The 21,313-nt window shown below is 45.3% G+C and overlaps 1 protein-coding gene across 7 annotated transcripts in view; it reads left to right on the top strand.

Annotated features, from left to right (window-relative positions):
• LOC128762024 (tight junction protein ZO-2-like) overlaps positions 1–21,313 on the top strand; it is a 41,708-nt gene that overhangs the window by 15,369 nt on the left and 5,026 nt on the right. For 6 of the 7 annotated variants that reach the window (XR_008415516.1, XM_053869768.1, XM_053869774.1 and 3 more), the window contains 20 exons: positions 7,020–7,073; positions 7,335–7,459; positions 7,710–7,812; positions 9,137–9,647; positions 10,547–10,650; positions 10,715–10,868; positions 14,561–14,663; positions 14,749–14,867; positions 14,952–15,015; positions 15,328–15,478; positions 15,546–15,654; positions 16,549–16,768; positions 16,971–17,155; positions 17,250–17,345; positions 17,424–17,503; positions 17,593–17,803; positions 17,878–17,978; positions 19,574–19,792; positions 19,862–19,969; positions 20,532–20,987. Coding sequence is in view for 6 of the 7 variants with exons in the window: in XM_053869768.1 (XP_053725743.1) it covers positions 7,020–7,073; positions 7,335–7,459; positions 7,710–7,812; positions 9,137–9,647; positions 10,547–10,650; positions 10,715–10,868; positions 14,561–14,663; positions 14,749–14,867; positions 14,952–15,015; positions 15,328–15,478; positions 15,546–15,654; positions 16,549–16,768; positions 16,971–17,155; positions 17,250–17,345; positions 17,424–17,503; positions 17,593–17,803; positions 17,878–17,978; positions 19,574–19,792; positions 19,862–19,969; positions 20,532–20,987 (3,273 nt within the window). In the remaining variant the exon portion in view is untranslated. Of the gene's footprint in view, positions 1–5,373; positions 5,554–7,019; positions 7,074–7,334; positions 7,460–7,709; positions 7,813–9,136; positions 9,648–10,546; positions 10,651–10,714; positions 10,869–14,560; positions 14,664–14,748; positions 14,868–14,951; positions 15,016–15,327; positions 15,479–15,545; positions 15,655–16,548; positions 16,769–16,970; positions 17,156–17,249; positions 17,346–17,423; positions 17,504–17,592; positions 17,804–17,877; positions 17,979–19,573; positions 19,793–19,861; positions 19,970–20,531; positions 20,988–21,313 lie in introns of those variants that run through there. The other variant, XM_053869773.1, reaches the window with a different exon arrangement.

Below are 21,313 nucleotides of genomic sequence, written 5' to 3'. Positions count from 1 at the left end.
ATCTGTCTGATAAATGCCTTGCAACTGCGAATATTTGCTATCTGACCTACAGTATACAGGCTCCTTGTAGTTATTTAAATTACTTGAATAAGAATGCAGTAAATGCTTTTAACTACTCCTTTAGATACTAAACAAAGGTTAAGGACCAACATCTTTTTTAAAGCTTTAATAAGAATGGATGGATAGTTAAGAATTTTGCAATGTATTTATACATTATGCATATATGTCCAATGAGGAAATTATGTTTTCGATGGCATTGATTTTTTTGTCCTTGTTCAAAATAAGTTAGTTATAGACTGATTTGGATTAGATTTTCAGGAAATGCCGTATGTGTATATTTGTTTAAAGAATTAGCGTTATTATGGCAGAGGTTTGCGCTCTCTGAGTTCTTTTTTTAGTGTTACAATGCTATGGTCTTTGATCGTGAACGACCTGCCCACCCTTCTTGTGTGCTTTTTAACCCACCTTTCCCCAGGAAGAGGCTCCAGAGAGAGACCACCAGACTTGGGGACCTCCTTCCCCACATGTGTCAGACTGTCCCATGTTATCATAATAACACTCAGATTATTGAGTGGTTTTTTTTTATGATGTTGGTATTGCTGAAATGGAATGAGAATATACATCCTGTGAATGTTTGAATTCATTTGTACAGACTCAGACATTGCAGTCCACTCAGCGCATCTGATGGATGAGCTCTATTCTCCTATACAAACTAGTAAGACAGTCAGCTTTGTTTTTATTAGTGGTCATTACAAAACCTCTTTTATCTAATGCCCTGCCCCCACATGGTAATACAAGTCACATGGAGCTCTCACTTGAATATACACACTCGCTGCATTGTTGATTCAGAATACAGAGCAGGCTCAATGGTGCAGACTCAGTGAAATAATGGTGGCACCGGCCAAAGTCGAGGGAGTGAGAGCTGTCTGCGTCTTCACTGGAGCACCATTGTCACAACACAAGTGTGCTCTGTGCCCAGAGAGCATCGCTGATGCACTATTTTTCTTGAGTGCACAAAACTTTTCATGTTGATCCTGGAGTTAAAGTCCTTACAGATTGCACTATTGTTTAACTGATTTTAGGGAGTGTCCTAGGAGTTCTAAGTACATCTGTAGTGTGTGCTTGTCTATAATAATAATAATAATAATAATAATAAATAATAATAAAGCAATATTAAGGAGCACCTTTTTAGAACGCTGTTCACAAAGTGCTTTACAGGCAAAACAGCGAAGAACGCATACACCTGCTCGACCATGAAGGGTGGCGAGCGAGGCCATGAATTAAGGGAATGTTACGAGGATATTACTTTAATGCAAGTCTATAAAAGTGGGATTTAAAGGTGGCGGTGCATGTTGTGTTTGGGATCTCCTCTAGGCTGTTCCACAGTGCCCAACAGAGAAGGCTCTGTCACCTCTAGATTTAAGACTGGACTCTCTCAACATATGACTCCGAACTCTGTTTGGATGCAGGCTGTCCAGTCTAAAAAGCTACTCTCTGTCTCAGAATATATTGACGTTATCAATAAACACAAAGCCCCACAGTTTACTTTGGGACTCAAGCCAGGAGTGTAGACTTAAGTCCGCTGAACCGGCCCATCACACGGAACATTGTGGGAATGGGGTCGGAAAAGAAGACTGAGGATGTCAAATATTTGGATGAAATCCAGGTTTTGTAATGTCTCAAAAGTGAGTGGGATGTTTTGACTTTAAAACACATCCAGTATACCTGCATAGTATACAGTGTAATACTGTATTATACAATACAGTATTCTTTCACACCCGCCACTGTTTGAGGTTGAATTCCTTGGAATTCAACACGTGCATAATCTCTACATTTGACACAATAATCTCTACATTGTGTAAAGTGGGCTTATACTTTGATTCATAACTGGACCACAGTGATCTACTTTATGTGGTGCAATTTTTTTTCTGTGGGGATTATGCGGGGAGGGGGGGAGTGGATCCTTTAGCCCATGTTTCATGAGTTAGCACTGACAGTCCAAATATGTTTCAGTGAAAAAAGGTTCCTTATTCTGATGTGCATTGTTGATACCCGGGTCTCCTCCATTTTTGTGGGCTTCCAACACACTCATTTCCACTGGAATGAGTCTGCTTGGACTGGAATCTGTTCATGTGTAAATAACTGAACGCAGTTGCATGGATTCTAAAAAGAGGAGTGTTTGATATTTCTTTTAAAAATTTGTGGACGCTGATGAGGAGTCATCTGAAGAATGTAGTTAGAGATCCGTGACCTCTTCATCATTGGAGCTGCTGAAATTGAGTTTGATGTTGAGTAGTAAAATCTGGTTTCTGCCAGATTGGAGAACAAAGTCTTGGAGTGATCTTCGCTGTTCTCCAGCTGTTCTATTAATAGCTGGAATTTTTAAACTTTAATGATTTGTGACACTTGGAATAAATGGGAGTTCAGTCGGCTTTAGCTGGTGTTGTGAGCATGTACGTCAAGATGGGTTGTGACTTCAGAGCCTGGAGTTGTTGGGAGCGCTTGGAGTAATTTGAACATTTTCATCGTTGCTGTTCTTTGTATGGCTGAAGTTGAAAATTTGGTACAGTGATTTTGTGTGAAGGGGCCACATACATGTTCTGATGATGTAATGTTCTCATGGTACTGGCAGATTAAATCTCACAAATAAATAAATAATTGTCTATGAACTGTATAGATTTCTTAAATATATGTTTAACTGTATAATAATGTTTGATATTCAAAATTATATGTCTAGAATCTTCACTTATAAGTAAACTGACACTCTTCCATCGAGATGTAGAAGTCACATGACACAGTTGATGACGCTGGACATCAAAGAACTTTAACCATTTTATCCTGAGTATTTATTCTTTCTCAAATTCATCGATGGACCTTGTGAATCCATCAATTGTGACACTTAAAGTTTATCCATTTGAGGCCACCGTAGCGATACCTGTCTTATACTTTTCCGATCAGATGTTTTCTTCCTCCTTTTGGAGGCTTAAAATAGTTTGAAACGAGAGAGTACCGTGAGCCTTCAGGTAGTGTTGCAGTCCATTCCATCTAAACTTAAGACCAGTGAGGGGGTCAGACCAAGACGGAGACCCAACTCAACCCAGTCCAATCGTCCAGTATTTCAGTTCTTGATTTATTTTTTAAAACATAACAAACATGTTTTGCAGTAAGAAACGTCTCTATTTGGACTGGGTATCACCAGGTCCTTCATGATACAGTGTTATCACAATATTTTGCCCTTGATAACAATAATATCACAGTAAGATACTTTGTAACTAATTGTTGCGGTTCTGGACTCTGGCAAGGTCGAATCGCACTCCTCACTCTTTGCATTATACTTTTTCTGTCAGATTTTTCTTCACAATATTTTGCCCATGATAACAATAATATCACAATATAGAGATTCTGACTCAGACGTTAGGTCACGTTAGGTCGTGATAAGAGAATTGCAATGACTGTTTAAGTACAGATAAAATGGCTGCTGTCTGGTGTGTAGTTCTACGCTTCCCTCTCCTCAGATGTGAAGCGCTTGTTTCTCACTAAGGTGCGTCACTTCTCCTTTCGTTTTATTTCCAAAGCAATTAGAGTCTATCTGAAGCACTATGCAAATTGACAGGGCAGGATGTGAGTGATGCGTTTCCATGGCAATGCTGATGTATATTTTTGGAACCAACTTGAGCTCTGTTCTGCAAATGAATATAATCCATGGCACAAGACATAATGAAGCTGAAGGGAAATGGCCCTTTTTTTAACAGATGTAAGCTTCTAACAAGCCTTTTCATATTTAATATTGTTTTCACATGCATGAGTGCACATTCGGCCCAAATTCTTCAGCGAGGACTTCAGACAGTGGCTTCATCGGTGGAATAGAGGTGTAAGAAAATATTGTTACTCTGAAACATCACGATTGTTTGATAATGTATCGATGTTTTTGTTGTAGTAAACATACAATACTTGATTGTGTGATATTGTCTTAATATTTTAAGTTGGTTATATCAGTATTTAATACATAGATGGTTGCATACAGCGACATTTGTGAAATTGTTTGATACTACTGAGTAAACCTAAGAGGAGAACCAGATAAGTAACAAATTCAACAAATTTATGAACAAGCTTCTGCTTCTGGTTGTATATTTACATGTGCAACCGTTCATGTATGATGACCATGTGTATCTGACAGCACTAGCTTTCCGTGAGTCACACACACACTCACACACAGAATTGGCAAAGAGCAGAGCAGCGGAAGTGTCTGATCACTTGTCTTACCAAGTGTGAGGACGACCGGTGATGAAGCAGCAGTGAAGTCACATGATTTTGTGGGCTTGTGTGTTTAAATGTTGGAGAGTGCGACTGTTTTTAGTGTGACTAGCAGTGTTTGTCTCTCTATTAGTTCAGGTAACTTCAGTACTCTTGCTTTAGCCAACAGTTCATTGGTATGTGCTCTGTGATCTGCCTAGGTTGGTGGTCCCCCACACTGTGACTCTGTAGATTTTCATTCTGCTGTTGGTTGTGTTGGACCCCCTGTGAACCTTCACCTTCAAAGATGCTCCAGAGCTGATGGTCTTAAACAAGCATGTTGACCTGCCTGATCTATTGCTTCCTCTATAGATGCTCAGAGTCAGAGAAATAAAATGCATTCTACGATTAAATGCACTCATGACTTCTCACAAGGATTTCGTGAGAATGTCCCTGGGATGAGTCACAGGTGCATTTGCAGGTGCATCGTTTTAATGCAGTGTTGACGTTGAATCATTCATGTGCCGTGTGTGCCAGATCTGACATTTGACTTTCAAATATGATGAATATTGCTCCACGTGTTTGACACGAGGATGTGTCTGACAATCATCCCAATCATTTGCTTTTCCTGAAAAAAAAAGCCTTTAACCTTGGATACATAGTTCTTCAGTTTTGGTACCTTTTTCATTGCATCTACTGCCTCACCATTCCAGGCTAGTCAATGGACATGAATGACTGGAATGGTTGGAGTCATTGGAAACACTGGTAGTTTACGGTGCAATGAATAAATAGACTCTAAATTCCGTCTCCACAAAGGTGATTCTCCTCCTTTCCTCGGGTAGAATTAGCGCCTGGTGTGCCGAGCTACATGGTCAGTGTGATGGAGCCGTGAAGGGGACGGGGGGGAAAGGCGGCATTATCTCTTGACTTTGCGCCTGCGACCTGACCGTTTAATCTAGCGTCTTGAGGGACGGGCGGGTGTGGCGGGAGTGCCCCGATCGCTCCATCGGATGGGGGAAGGAGGAGCGGAGGACTGAGTCTGTCGTTTATTTTTAGTCCTCTACCGCCCGAGGGCAGGCTAATCCACCATCACGTAGGCTTATCCAGATTGCAGGAAGAGCACTGAGCCAGTCAGGCTAAGCACTCACTCCTGTGGGAAACTTTTACTTACGCCTTGCTTCAGTCTTCACTCTGCTTGCTTCCTTGCTGAGGATGTGAGGCTCACAGGAAGCTCAGACATGAATCTGGGGTTTGCTGTCGTCGGGCAGGCTGCTATCGTCAAGAATCAGGTTTCGGATAATCGCGATGAAGCAGAAGAAGGTGACAACAGTTTTCCCAGGCACATTTGAATCATGCTAATTCTACTTAGCGTTATTTCTTCACTGTGACTTATGTGTGACCTCTTGTGATTTGTTTTCTGTTCAGGCTGGCTTTTATCTTGACTACAGAATAGTGATGTGTGTGGTGCGCTGCTGATGACCTTCTTCAGTATCTGACCTGACAACTGTGGCTAAAATTACAATCATTCTTTGCTTTCTCACGCCGCACTCGAAGTCACGATGCTCATTATAGGATCCAATAATTAAGATGGTTGATGAGTTTGGATAGTGCTCTTTATTCGACAGAATAAATGTGGATTTTTGTCTTTGAGGTCACATGTAAGCAGATTTCCTATTTTTATGGTCCTGATTTCATTCTTCTAATGTTACTGACAACACCGTGAGCATGACAGCGAGACATTAAACTGGAGGTGTTTGTTCGTTGAAGAACAAGATGTGTTTCATGTCTCTAATGTAACCAAAGGACAATGAAGTATTTCCATTTGGCCTTCAGTCCTGGTGATTTGGTCACTGCTAATTCCAGCTAGTTTCACCACTGTGACCTCCCTGGTGCTGGGAAGAAGATGTGCTGCGGGACTGCTTGTTCCGCTCGTGCTGTCCTGGTTTAGTGGGCATATGTGTACCCGCTGATGTGGAAAGAGATGAGGGCAGATGTCTGCTGCTCTACATGTCCAATTAAAATGACACACCAGGCAAAGCACATGCCGTGTTGAGAAGGTTGCGGAACACAGAGGTCAGTTTCCACTCAACTGTCCACCTAGTCCCCCACACAGTTCAACTTGTTTGTCCACAACAATGAGTGCTGCGGGATTGTAACCACTGGCGCCTCATGACTGTGGTAGCTGTCGGTGAGTTTTGCTTCTGTCATTAATAAAATACCTACAATTAATTGAAAAAAATACGGAAGAATTAATTTGTCTAATGAGCCTGAAGTGCTGGCTCCTACACTCACCTGAAGTGCTGCTGAGCAGCTCTGTCTCTCCCGTGGAGGGCTGCACTGACCTCCATGTGCTGGTCTGAGGAGCCATATCATCCTGTACGGTCCGAGGATGAGCTCCCCAGAACATCTGCTACTGCGGTGGACTCCTTCTGCTTTTGCTTTGCCTCATGTCAGCATTTCCTTCTTCTAATGGACCACCACAACTATTTCCTGAATTCAATCGAGCCCCTCTTGGGCATTGTGGCCTGTTCCATCCACCTTGTAGCACCACAGACTGTCCAAGAGTTTACTGAAGTTCTGACCATGAGATGGGAGCAGATCCCTCCTGAAGAACAACTGTTGTCCCATCAAAAGACAATGGAGGCCAAACAAATAATGCAATGCTTTGGGGTCACTCACTCACAGAGTTGGAAAATGAATGGAAAACAGACTGTTGAACAGCAGTGTCTCTCTGGCGGCTTGTCTTTTCTTCACTGTTGTTGATGATACATTTGTGTTTCTCACAGGGCTCAGAGATGGAAGAGACGGTGTGGGAGCAGTACACCGTCACTTTGCAGCGGGTGAGTGTCACACTGCTTCTGTTTCAGTATCTTTGCAAGCTTTTTGCATGAAAGCCAGTGTTAGCTAAATATTCCATCTTTACAATGGCACAAATATTTGTCTCACAATCTCAAATATTGTTGTGAAATTTTGTGCATTTTTATATCTTTCAAAAGGTGTGGCTGCATTATTATTATTGTTGTTGTTCATGATGATGTGAATTTCAGTGTTGATTCTTTTTAATAAAGCAGTTATTGAGCTGAAGTTCATTTGTTTGCCAGGATTCCAAAATGGGCTTCGGTATTGCTGTGTCTGGGGGGCATGACAACCCCAACGTGACCAACGGGGAGACATCAATCATCGTGTCCGACGTGCTGCAGGGAGGACCTGCCGATGGATTGCTCTTGTAAGCAACAACCGTCTGTGGAGCGTAGGGTCGACCAACATTTAAACTTGAAGGAAGAAAGTTTAGAATATTTCTGACTTGTGACTTACTTAACATTTGGACATCACAAAGACCCCCTCCGTCTTATCGAGAGCAGCTTCGCCTCTGGACTCAGAATAGCAGTCAACGTTACTTGAATGCATTATTTATTTATCGTGCTTGGAGGATCTGTGAGCTCTGAGTGATATGTGCTCTTTGTTTTTCATTGCAGCGAAAACGACCGCGTCATCAATGTCAACTCTATTGCCATGGACAACGTGCCTCACTCCTTCGCTGTGCAGTCACTGAGGAAATGTGGCAAAGTGGCCAAAATAGTAAGTGTGAAGGGTTCATGTACTACTGTAGTACAATACAAAGGTATTTTACTGATGTACTGGACATATATACAATACTGGACATATATACAATACTGGATTGTATTGTATGCATCTGTTCCCAGAATACTGGTTTCTTGCCAGTTGAACTTTCCTGTTGTGAGAGACACGACTGTCTTTGATGTCTTGAAAGATAGAGCATGATTGTGATCTGCAGCCATGACACACTCCACCCCCTGCACTGAACCCACATCATCACACACACACACATTCTGTACTGAACACATCGGATCTGAAAGATGCATCTTGTGGACGTGGGAGGACGCATCATGAGTGATGTAATCCGGGGTCATTGGGGTCACTCTCAATATTGCAGAAGCAATCAAGTGTCAGAACCAGTGTTTGCCGGCGGATCTGCTGTGGTGATCTATAGCCGCTGCCTGATCTCGCTGTGCCTCACCGCTAAGGTCCAACCAGGAACATCTCTTGAGGTTCATTGTTTTCCATCCCAATCGGAAGAGCAATCCTTCTTCTGATTTTGGTTGTATTCGGTTGGTCTTTTGAGACAGGAAGTGGTGGTCTGATATGCCAAGCTCAGGCTGCTACAGCGCTTTAGTTTTAATCCTCCTTGAGAGTGTGTCTCAGTGATCCAGCATCAAGCTGTCCGGCACCGTGCGAGTTAGAAGGTTATGAAGCCCCCGCCACTCAGAGCGCTGCTTCTGGGTGTGGTTCTTGTTGCTGGTTAATCTTCTCTTGTACTGCTGTGTCCGTGTGCGGAGAGATGTAACTAAGTGGTCACTGAGTTGAACTCGCGGACCTGATCGATGGGGCAGCACATCATTGTCCGGTGAGGAGCTGGACCAGCTCACTTCTGTTTTAAAGGTAACACCATTTGCCACGAAGCTGACCCCTGCACCTCTAAAGTAGAACTCTGCTGCCGTTAGTCCGGTACCAGCTGGGTCAGCTGTGTTTCAGTGAGACAAAGGATGTTGTAGCCTCTGATGTCACGCTGGAACTTCATTCGTGCCCTGATACCGTCTAGCTCCAGGCAGGTGCATGTTTAGCGGTGGATAATGGGCTTTGCTCAAGAGTGTTTATTGGGTCATTTCTTGCCGTGTTGCCACACCTTGCCATTTCAAAAGAATCTCAGTGCCATTTGTAAGCGCTCCAAAATAAAAAAATTAAAAAAAAGCCCAGTCGGGGCGGCACTACCCTGATGCCACGTGTTATCCACTGTGCCATGTATTCTGTTGCACCATGTTCTGAACAAGTGAACTGAACATTGTTTAACTCAACAGACTAAAGTTTGTTTTCCCTTCTTCAGACAGTGAAGAGACCTCGCAAAGTAGCAGTCCACTCATCGAGGCAGCCCCAGTCTCCAGACGGAGACAGTCAGTATGCCCCCTCCACCCACTACTACGACACTGACGTAGACAATGCTTGGTATAGAGATGGAGGACAAAAGACCAACGCAGACAGCAAGCTTTACCTGGACATCGAGGACAGGGCCGGGCATGACTATTACCAAAAGAGAGGGAACCGTGGGAAGAGCCAGGACAGGGTCTCCCCAAGTCCCGACAGGACCGCAAGGGATGGAAGTCGGGGTCGTGCCCTAGACAACAGCCCGAGCCGTCACAGGCACCACAGCCGAGGACGCAGCCCTGGACACCACTATGGCACAGAGGGAAGGTATGAGCGAGGGGAGGCTGGAGGGGGAGTCAGGCGGTACAGGAGCAGGGACCGGTTGGACGACCCCTCTCCCGAACGCTCAAAGCAGTTGGAGCCGCTGGAGAAACCTGTGAACGTCCTGCTGGTCAAGAATCGACCCAGTGAAGGTAAAACTTTTCTACTAGACATCAGATGGAAGAGTGGTCAGTCTGTGACTGAGAGGTGGCTGGTTCAGCCCCTGCTGACGTGTTTGTGTTGTTGTGTCCCTGCGCAAGACACTTAACACTGGTTTGCTCCTGACGGTCTGAATGGGTGACTTAGTGTAAAGTGCTATGGTTGCTGGATAAGCATGGAAAGTGCTATATAAGTAAGATCTTTTAAAAAATCTCACTCAACAAATTTCATGACTTCGTTGATATATTCGTTGGTATACATTCTGGTGGCATAATTCATAGGAAAAAAACAACATATTTTTAAGGCCCGTGTGAGACATGCAATTGTGGTCAGTTGCCTCAGGGGGGTTTATGCTTCCATCTCCACTGTGGAGATGTAGCAGTAGCTCTCTGTTTCTCATGTGTTGCTATGGTGATCTCTGTTCCACTCATGAGGCTTTGCTGTATTTTTTGACTCTGGGTTGATTGAACTTTAATCCTTCTGATACTGACAACTCTTGAGTTTGACAGCTCAGAGTTGGACATCTGTCAGGTCCGGTTCTGCTTCACTTGGTTCACTGTTTTTATATTTGTTCATAAAGATCCTAGTTTCTTTGAGGCTCATGAGAACTGGATTATTTTTTCGTTGCCATGTGACCATTTCTTTTCAGTGATCGAGGATGCTTTGGTCCAAAATATAAATATGTATTTTTATCGGCGATACGTCATTGTCAACCCTCTCATACCGTCTTCTCTATTGAAACATCAGATCTTTGCTTAAAAATTCTCTAGAGAAGGACTTTATAGAAAACTGAGCATTGGGTGATACTCCAGCGCCCTCTACCAGCCAGCCTCCTCAGTGACACAACAAGCCCTGTCATTTAACATTTGTCTTGTTGTCCACTGTTTCCCAGAGTATGGCCTGCGCCTGGGCAGTCAGATCTTCATCAAACAGATGACCAGCACGGGTCTGGCAGCGAAAGACGGAAACCTCCAGGAGGGAGACATCATCCTCAAGGTAGCCCTCCAGAGCAGGTTCATCTGCAGGCAGTGTACTCACAGCGGTTACGTCTCCACGCTAGATCAACGGGACCGTGACTGAAAACCTCTCCCTGCATGATGCCGGGAAGCTGATCGAGCGCTCCAGAGGGAAGCTGCAGCTGGTGGTCCAGAGGGACCGTCGGCAGATCCTCGTCCGCATCCCTCCCCTGACGGACTCGGACTCGGACAACGATGGTGAGCAGACACGCAGAGGGCACTTCCTCCTGAGTCATGTCAGTTAATCAAGGAAAGGAAGATGCGTGGTGAAGCTGAGTCTCACCTTCACATGTATTTGGGTTCAACACGAACCTTACTTGAGGGTGTGATTGAAAACATTTTAAGCTCTGATTTAATCCGCTTTTACTCTGGATATATATGCGGTAGTTTTCCCCCAGATCAGTTTGTCTCTTGCTCCTTTCATGTATGTAGAATATTTTTTGTATGTCTTACTTACAGGATTACGTTTTTTGAATTTTAAAAAATCATTTGTCCAGAAGATGAACCTGTTCTCCTCTGAAAAATGAACAAGTAGGGACGTAGAAAGGGGAAGAACTCACCCAAAGCACCCAAAGAGCCGTTGGCTCTTGCAGTGCAGCCAGCTGGTGCAGTCTCACTGTACCAGCTGTGTTTCATTTGACTGAAGGAAAGAAGGTGTTACAGAGTCTGTTGGCACTGTTTTCATCTCATTTAAAAAAAAGCCCAGCAAAGGATTGCCACAGAGGCCAGCCGCCTACACCTTAACCCATCTTTATGTCCTCGCCCATTAATGTCATTGGTTGTCTGCCACTTCCTATGAAGCCCGACACCCACGCTTTCATTTGTTACCCTGAGTTCTTCTCCAGACTTCTGCCCAACACCTCCTCGTCTCCTCTGTTCCCTTCTATCACTGTCTTCGTCTGAGGGATACTCTCGATCACCTCATCTAGTATGCTCCAGCACTCTTCTGTCTCCTCCTGTGGACAGTCCACCTGTGGGCGTAAGGGCATTTATCATGACCCCTCCCATCTCTTCTAGCTCATGATCCTGTCTGACTCACTCTTCACTCAGTTAACTCACTCTTCCTTCAAAATGGTGCCGAGTCGACTCTGTTTCTCTTCACAGTATCTTGAATCCATGTCTTGCTTCCTTTTCCCTGGGCTTCCCACACACACACACAACACTCCTTCTCTTCATCGTATCAGATAACGCCCTACCCTTCATTTTCTCATACTCAGCATTCCTACTCTCACCTCCATCTACTTCCCTGTCTTTTGTTGTGTCGGCTGACACTCCCACAGTTCCTTTCCATGTTCTGCTGGCCAGCTGCAGAATACTCCCACAATCATCAGAATCTTTGATGTGTGAGGCAACGAAATATATGTTGTGAATTTATTGTGTTGTGTCATATAAAGCTGCGAGGAGCACAGTCATGTTTTGAAATGAATCGTTCCTCATCTCTAGTGTGATCAAAATCATAATGACCTGGGGTGCGAGAGTGTGTGAGCGCTGTTTTTTTTTTTTTTTCACAGAGCTCCAGTGACATCATCATCCGCCTAAACGTGCAACCCTTGTCTGTTTTCTCTTCCAGATAATATGTCATACTTTTAGATGCAGGAGCATCCAACACTCTTATTCTAAGCTGTAAAACAGCCGTGCCACAACCCAAATAAGTTTTTAACCTCACACACCTCTCCACTTCTCTTTCTGCTGATCAAACTTAATAACACTAACATCTGATTCATTTTTTTTCTCAAATAAATAAACAAAGGTATTTAGCCGATGTGTTTTTTGTCATCATTCATGAGCACACCGATATCTGTTTGTCTCTGCTGATGGTTTGATGTTTTGGCTGTGAACTGATCATGTTGCAGATGTCAGTCCAGATTATTGCATGAGAAAGTGTGGCTCCTTTTAGGTAAGATCCGTCCTCCTTCATCCCTGCCATAACAGCTTAACTGGAGTGTGGCTGACCCTCCTACACTAGCCCAGCAATAACACACACACGTTTGTGTCTCTATCCTTGTGGGGACCTCCCCTTGCAATAACCCTATCCCCAGCCTCTCACCCTAAACCTAACCATCCAAAACACACACACATGGCTAATCTTAACCAGGACTCTGAACCATCCTTAAATCGAGGCCTTACCTTGTGTTGCGTCGAAATGGTCCTGCAAGGAGGTGTTTTGTCAAGAATTGGTACCCACAAGGAATGATATATACACACACACACTCTCTCTCTCTCAGTGAGCAGCTCTTTCCTAGCAGGCGTGATATCTGAGGTGCTGATAAAAACCTTTACTGCAACAATGAAAACAATCTTCTGTAATGGTTTCAATCAGACAATGCTGGAAACACTGATTCCTCTTTTTGTGTCCTAAACTCAGCTGTGTTGTCTACATGCTGCCTTGTTCCGCTCTAATCCAGTTGACGTTTGAAAACAAGAAGGTCCTCACCTTCATATTACAGATGAATACATCTGGGGATAATTAAATGTATTTTATTCCATCCCAGCCCATCCATCACGTATGCTGTTTCGTTTTTTGAAGTGACACACATTGTTCATACACCTCTGGTACAGAAGAAAACAGAAGGTTTTGAGAAATAATTGACACAACTGTTTATTTCTGCTGCTTTTTTCATTAATATTTGCTGAGGATGAAATCCAATATCTCTTGATTGACACTGTTGGGGCTTCTTGGTGGTGGTCTGTCTGTGGTGGTCGTTTCCTTCTGCACTCTTGGAGCCACTCCAGTTCTCGTCACCTAGACTGTAACACCAGACTCTGTCCTCCAGAAGGAAGGATCACTGTTTTTTGTCCATACTAAACCTAATGATCTTGAGAGGTACCGTCTCACATCACTAGCTACAGGTATGAACCTGAACTGTGACTCTGTTCATGCATGAACAGCCATGCAAATGTTGGTTAAGGTTTAATGATCCCTTGGACAAAGTCAGAAACCATATCACAGACCATAAGAGCAGTGTGGAAACTATTACAGTGTAGCACTGTCTGGTTAAACATGGAGGTTGATGCTAGAAATGTGTCACATGCCTGGTCCATTTGTAGCTGGATTTCCTCAAAACACATAGAGCCGTTCCCTTCTGCTTCACTCTTCCAGTTGGAAACACCATGCATGTCAGTGAAGCGGATGATAGAAGTGCAGTGTTCCGCTGGTCACCGTGGTGTGACACAGATGGTTGTTTTGAGGGCATCGTGTCTCCTCATTGTAGATTCTTTGTCTGCTTTGTTTGTGACATCTGAGGTTCTGGTTCTGTAGATCAAAGGGTCGCAGCTGTCCGACCCACAAAAATCAAACCAGCGTTGAGAGACTAGTTTACCTTTTAAAGGTTTGAACTGAAGCTCATGTTGACACATGCTGTACCAGGCACGAGTCCCACTGTCCCAGTTAGTGTTGCGAAGAGTCTTGTGTTCTCATGGGAGATAATGCACTCACTATCTGATGCATCTGGTCCACCTGGGTGTGTTTCTATTCAAGCATCAAAGGCATCAAAGGTCACCAGGGTGACTTGCAGCTAACTTTAGACCCGTTTTTAGACCCCAGTTTTTGTCTTGACATTGAATAGAAAACAAATACACCTCAGACAGTAAGACACAACTTGATGATAGAGCCGTCTTTTCGAAGCCACCTGTAACTGGGTCGTAAGCCCATCGACAGCGGCATCCTAAATATTTCTGTGGCACTGGAGTTGGTTTTCAAACACTTCTAATCCTTCTGTTCTAAAGTTCTGTAGCTGCTTCCTGCAGGTCCAGTGTTTGACTGAGGTCCTGCTGCTGCTGCTGTGGGTGATGACTAGGGTGGTGGTGGTGGTGGCATGCTCTCTCCACGGTGGCTTTGCTGGAAGACAGTGCTGCTGAGTCTCACTTGACCTCTTCTGTTTGTCTGTCAGACATCTCAGAGATGGAGTCGTACCACTCCTACTCACCTCCAGGGGAGAGGTCTCAGCACTCTGATGTATCTTCTCACTCGTCGAATGAAAGAGAAACACAGCGGTGAGACCCGGTCGTCCACTGTTCACCACTTTACACTTCAGACCAGCTGATCATGGATCCTCTCCCCTTGTCTATTGTGTGACAGCCAGGAGCAGTTAGCTGCGACCAAGATGTCCGCCATGGCTTCTCCATTTAAAGTACCTGAAGACCCCAAGGATTCTCCTCAACTGGAGAAAACCCAGACGCACAAAGAAAACCCTCCAGGTTAATGTCGTGATCCATAGTCACTGCTGAATCTTGTGTGGTCTCTGCTTAAGAGTGAAGTTTCTCTCTACTTCTCCTCTATAGTTGCTGCAATAACCACTCCAAAGATCCTCCTCCGGCCCAGTCCTGAGGATGAGAAGATATATGGGTCAGTGGTCATGTGTTTATCTTCTTTTCTTGAACACAGATGTCAACACGGAAACCTTGTCACATGTGGAGTGAGCCTGGGTTGGTGGGGCTACTGTGATGGACTCACCCAGGAGATGGAACCAATGAGTCCCTGAACAGAGGCTTGTGGTTGGATGAGCTTCTGACATCCTTGAGGACCTCCAGCAGCCCCCACCACACAGCCAGCCTTCCTCACCAGTTAATGTGTTTGACGTGTGTCTGTATTCTGGATGCTTCCTTCTGAGCACTGGATGGTTGCCACTTTGTTTACGTTAGTTTGACCCTCCTGCAGGCCAAACACAGTGATGGTCAACTTCCAGAAAGGGGACAGTGTGGGCCTGAGGTTGGCCGGAGGAAATGATGCAGGCATCTTTATTGCTGGTGTTCAGGTGGGCAGTCCTGCAGAGGAGGAGGGGCTACGCATCGGCGACCAGATCCTGAAGGTTTGATCACCATCCTCCTTTGGAGGGCTTGTTGGGAGATTCATGTCTCTGGTTTGTTTTGTTGAAGGTGAACAACGTAGACTTCCAGGGAATTGTGAGGGAGGAGGCCGTGCTCTTCCTCCTAGAGATCCCCAAAGGAGACCTGGTCAGCATACTAGCTCAAAGCAAACCTGATGGTGAGGAAGCTAGACCACAGATGTTTCAACACAACTCTATCTCTGTGAAAGTACCTCTCCCTCTGAGGTTAAATGGGTCAGGGCTTTCAAAGGTCCCCAAATGTCTCTTAAAAACTGGTCAGGGTCACCACATATTCATTGAAACATGGACTTGCCCCTTGTTTGATTGGATTCTTCATGGCTGCCATTTATTCTGTTTGCGAGGACACCTGAATACACCACTCCGCTGTCAGCTCTGTCTCTTTTTTGGAGAGCAGAACCATAGTCTGCTGGTAGAACCAGAACCAGCGACGGCTCTTCACTAAGAGAACTGCTTCCTTCCTGTCCATATGCCAATTCTGATCGGGACGTTAGTGGCGACGCTGCAAAAGATAAACTGTGTTTTTGTGGTTGACGGTTTGACACATATTGTCATTTACTTCAGTGTGTTTCTGCAAGCCATCGATGGCCATTAGATCGGAGCCATTATGATCAGTATGACGATATGCCAATCTGATTTACAAAACTGTACTGATTTCTGCGGAATCGCAATGTTTAACCTCAAAATTAGCTGCCGGTATAAAACATTTGCTCAGGGAAATCTGCAGAAATCAATTTGGGCCTGTTGGAGTCTCATTAACAGACAAGAAAACAGTGATCAGTGCTCCCCCAGTTTCCACCATGTCTGCGTTGTTAGGCAGACCCTGCAGTCTGTCTGAGCCTCCATAACATGATTCTCTATTTTCTCTTGTAAACATTGTGTTGAGCTACAAATCATACTGGAAAATCACCCCTCATTATGTTGCATTGTTAATTGTAAAATGTAAATGTAAATTAATTCTGTCTCTTAGTTATTTTCTGAACTTGGTGACGATGTGTGTGGTTCTCTCCTCGGCATGTTTCATTGGACTCCAGTCTACAACGACATCTTGGTGTCTGGTCGAGGGGACTCCTTCTTCATCAGAACACACTTTGAATATGAGAAAGAGACGCCTCAGAGCCTGGCCTTCTGCCACGGGGACATCTTCAAGGTGGTGGACACACTTTATGACGGGAAACTAGGCAACTGGCTGGCGGTTCGAGTTGGCAAAGAGAAACAGCTGCTGGAGAAAGGCATCATTCCCAACAAAAGCAGGTATGAGTTGAAGCACGAAGACTTCCTCTTCTGTATTTTGGGTTAAATTCACTCAACTAATCCATGTTAACTAACACTAATAACCTAACAGATGTTTGCACCTGACTTCTGGTTTTTAAACCAGAGACAAGTCAGATCTGAGGTGTTTGCTCAGGAGGATCATCGGCATATTGTCCTAGTGAGAGGTCTTGTCTTGGTCCAGGGCGGAGCAGATGGCCAGTGTCCAGAGCTGTCACAAAGCTGGGACGGGTGACCGAGCCGACTTCTGGAGACTGCGTGCTCAGCGATCTCTGAAGAGGAAGGAAGTGAAGAAGAGTCGGGAAAACCTGAGCAGCCAGACTCTGGCCACGCGCTTCCCAGCGTACGAGCGGGTCGTGCTGCGAGAGGGTCAGCAGAACCTCTGTCTTTCTCTGTCTACCAGCAGATGGTTTATCTCAAATTCAAACACTGTGGTACCATTGGTGACCTTGTCTTGTTGCAGCGGGTTTCCGCCGTCCTGTGGTTCTGTTTGGGGCCATTGCTGACGCTGCCAACGAGAAACTAGCGTCAGAGATGCCGGAGCTGTTTGCTATCGCCAGTAAGTCACAGTTTCTCACTGGGATCCCAACGTTCTCCTCCCTCATCCTGTCGCACTGTCTTTGTGATGTGATGCTAGAAACCGAACCGAAGGACGCCGGCTCTCAGAAGTCTTCAGGCGTGGTCCGCCTCAACACCATCAGACAAATCATCGAGCAGGTAGCGCCCGGCGTCATCATTGGTGTGATGTCGTCTCTATGTTTGATTGCTGATTGTGCGCAGACGGATAGATCTGTTTTTGGCTGCAGGATAAACACGCCCTGCTGGATATCACCCCCAAAGCAGTGGATACCTTGAACTACACTCAGTGGTATCCCATTGTCATCTTCTTTAACCCGGACAGCAAACATGGCGTCAAGGCCATGAGGCAGAGGATCATTCCCAGCTCCAACCGCAGTGCTCGGAAACTCTATGAGCAGGCGGTCAAGTTGAGGAAAACTTGCTCTCATCTCTTCACAGGTCGGTCCTGTGTCCCAGTTACGTGGTTACATGTAATAACAGTCTAACTGATGTTACTTCTCTCCTGCATCCAGCCACCATTGACCTGAACGCTGCCAACGACGCCTGGTATGGCAGCGTCAAGGAATCCATCAGAGAGCAGCAAATGCAGGCGGTTTGGGTGTCTGACGGCAAGGTAGGTGATGAAGTCTTAGCTTTTTTGTTACTGTTGCCAGGGAACTGGAAAGAGAATTCAGCTCCCTCAAAGTTCACGAGTGGTTTTAGTCCAAAGACAGTTTCAGTTTAAAGATGACATTGTCAGTTTTAATGGTCCATTATTTGGTCAGATCCATGGCACATAACAGAATTTAATGAGGTCTATTACAACTGTGATTAAATATGCAAGACTGTACAGATGATCCTGACTAGTGGAGTTCAAAGGTCAGCAGACAGGCAGAACTTTTACAGCAGCCTATTTTGAAGTTTTGGCAGACTAAATCCTGGGTCTCTTCCCTACCACCAAGGTGCAAGATCAGTGTCCTCTGGCACAAACGTTCCAGGCACATGGCCAGGATTTTGTTGTTTTTGACCACGCACACTTCAATTGGCCACACCCACCAAGCAAACATGGCACCTCTTAAACCAGTCACCATGCCTTGCTTCATCACTTCTCGCTGCTCTTTCGGTTGCTCACATGGGGGCACTATTTTGCATCATCTAAGCCAGGGGTTCGTTCTTGACCTTGATCTCAGAGCCCACCTTTCCCCCGAAACAAGAAACAAATGGGCCTGAGGCCCATTCAAGCAATAGAACTGATTCATTACTCTTGATTTCATTTGTTATGAATAACCACATTTAATCTACTTAAATGTAAACAAACCAAAACCTTAACATTCATCAAATTTACTAAGAAAAAAAGGAAAAAGTAAATTGGAAACCGATGAATAAAATGCTGAATAAAATAAATAATAAAATAAAACCATGTATAAAAATAATATATTTTATTTAAATTCCAAAGAAGATATAAGTGAAGTGTAAATAAAAGCATCACCATTTCAAAACTGCTTCAACAGGTGCTTTCATTTCTACTGTTAATAAAACGTTATCACTTTCTTAATATTTTTTTTCTTTTCATTAACTTCTCCATTGTTGTTAAGTAATGGCTAATTAAAACCGAGCGTCTCACGGCCCAAATGTGTAAAACAAAAAAGCTGATCTAAGCCATGGGTGTCAAACAGAATCCCAAAAGGGCTGTGTGGGTCCAGGTTTTTGTTTCAACCAAATGCAAGATTGCACAGCAATCTTCAGACACCTGGTGGGTTAAACTGTGTGCTCCTGATGGGTTGGACCCACAAAGCCCATTGGGACTCAGTTTGACACCTGTTATCTTAGCCAAATGTATGCCAGCTGATTCAAAAGGGGGCCAAGTAGAATTCATTTATGAAATCACGAGTCATGTGACCACTCCTGTAGATTCATTTTAGGTAGCTGTTTGTTCCCATGTGTTTGCTCTCTGCTCACTCCTGAGTCTGGAGCCTCACAAGAGGAAACTGTCTCTTTGGCTTAAGGGATTTCAGGAAAGTTTTCTTAGCAATGACAAATCTTTTGGTGTGTGACCAGTACAGCTCTCCTTCTGCTCTGAGCATGCCCAGTGTGTGTCCTACATCCTGCCAGTGGTGCTCTACAGCTCGGCTCTGTTTTTGTGTTTCCTTCTTCTCTCTCGTTGTCGTGCTCTCCGTCTGTCCATCCTTCCTTCCTTTACACCCAAGATCCATCATGTGTCTCTTCTAGCTGGAAGGAGTAGAGAGTGACCTGGACTGCCAGGATGTGGAGCGTCTCTCCTTCCTGTCGGCCATGTCTGCCGAATACCTCAGCATGGACAGCCGGCTGACGTCCGACATGGACGACACTGCTGACGAGGCTGGGGCCTACACAGACGCTGAAGTGGACGCTGAGATGATGCACATCTCTGCCATCAGTCGCTCGTCTGAGCCGGTCACGGCAGAGGAGGTGAGACGGGAGGAGAGGTTGGTGCTGTTGTGACTGGTGTGTGAGCTGGTGCCTGTGTTCTGCCTGCAGATCTTACGCAGATACAGTCCTGATATCCGCAACCGTGCCAGGTTGATGAGCGGCCATGATGTCCTGAGCCGGTCCAGCCCTCAACATGGGCATCTGCCGGAGAATGAAGTGAGGAAGGGACACTGCTGCTGGTGTGGGACAGACAGGCGGATGGATGGAAGAGAGGAGATGATTGGTTGGTTGGATGGACGAAAGATAGTGGAGAGACTAATGGATGGATAACAGACAGATGGTTGGAGGGATGGATGGTGCATGGACAGATAGGTGGACAGACAAATGGATGGTTGGTAAGTGGGATGGATGGGTGGCGATGTGGATGGACGGACAGGTGACTGTGAGACAGTGGACGGTTGGGTGGCTGTATGAACAGATGAATGGGTGGTTGGTTAAAGAGATGGATGGCTGAATGGTTGGATGGCTGACTGATTGACATGTGAAGTGACAGACAGATTGTGGGTGGATGGATGTATGGACGGACAGATAAATGAATGGTTGGTTAGAGGGATGGCTGGATGATGGGCAGACAGGTGAGCGGTTGTGTTGATGGATGGAAATGGATGGATGGATTGATGGTTGGATGACAGACATTGCCTACCCCCTCTGGTGTCACCAACCTTCACAGCTGTAATGCCATGAACAGATGCCTTGTAAAGGTCTTCTCTCTGCTCAGGTGAAGGTGTTCTCTGGGGAGGAGTCACGTCTTGTATCCAGCAGCCCTCACCATCACCACTGGCCCCACAAGCCTCTGCCCCCCAGCTCAGGTCGGATGTATGACTCGGTGTCCAGCAGCAGTCCAGCCAGCAGCACCAACGATCCTCCCCCGTCCACCTCCTCTCCTGGCCCTCCTCCTCCTCCTCCACCACTCCATCACTTCAACTGCTACGACAAATCACGAGCCGCTCCGGCTGAAGCCGCTTCACTCGGACCGCTCCGAGGGGAGCCAGTGGAGCGGGCGCTGACTAGTGGCGCTATGCTAGCTCTCCGACAGCAAGAGGTCTCCTTGGATGGTCAGAGCGAGGACCCATCCATGAAGTCCTTCATGAGCAAGCTCAAAGCCTTTGAGAAGATGGATCACTTTGCTGGAGCTCAGCAGATCCTGGAGATGCAGGACTCTCTGGGAGCCAAGGTAGGTTCCTGGTGTTTCTGTGTCCAAGTTCTGTGATTATCATATCCATTCAAGTGTAAACTTCCACAGAATATCCGACCCGACTTCACTCAAGAGCAGTAGAATAGACCTTTTCATGGCCATCTTTGGTTACAAACCAGAGCCATAAACCACTGCGGGGTTTGTTGGACTTCAATATAGAGCAAAGTGTTTCAGGATGACCTCAGGGGCTGGTTGGAGACGAGCTAGATGAAGTCAAAGTTATTTTGATTTTGGTGGTGTTTTGTAGGTCTGTTTGGATTTGCCAAGGTTTCCCCATAGATTTCATTAGGCCGGGCAGCATGTCC

This window comes from Synchiropus splendidus, chromosome 7 (assembly GCF_027744825.2).
Source record: "Synchiropus splendidus isolate RoL2022-P1 chromosome 7, RoL_Sspl_1.0, whole genome shotgun sequence".
Lineage (NCBI taxonomy): Eukaryota > Metazoa > Chordata > Actinopteri > Syngnathiformes > Callionymidae > Synchiropus > Synchiropus splendidus.
The sequence above is the reverse complement of the archived record's forward strand: the minus strand, read 5'-3'. Positions and strand labels throughout refer to the sequence as shown.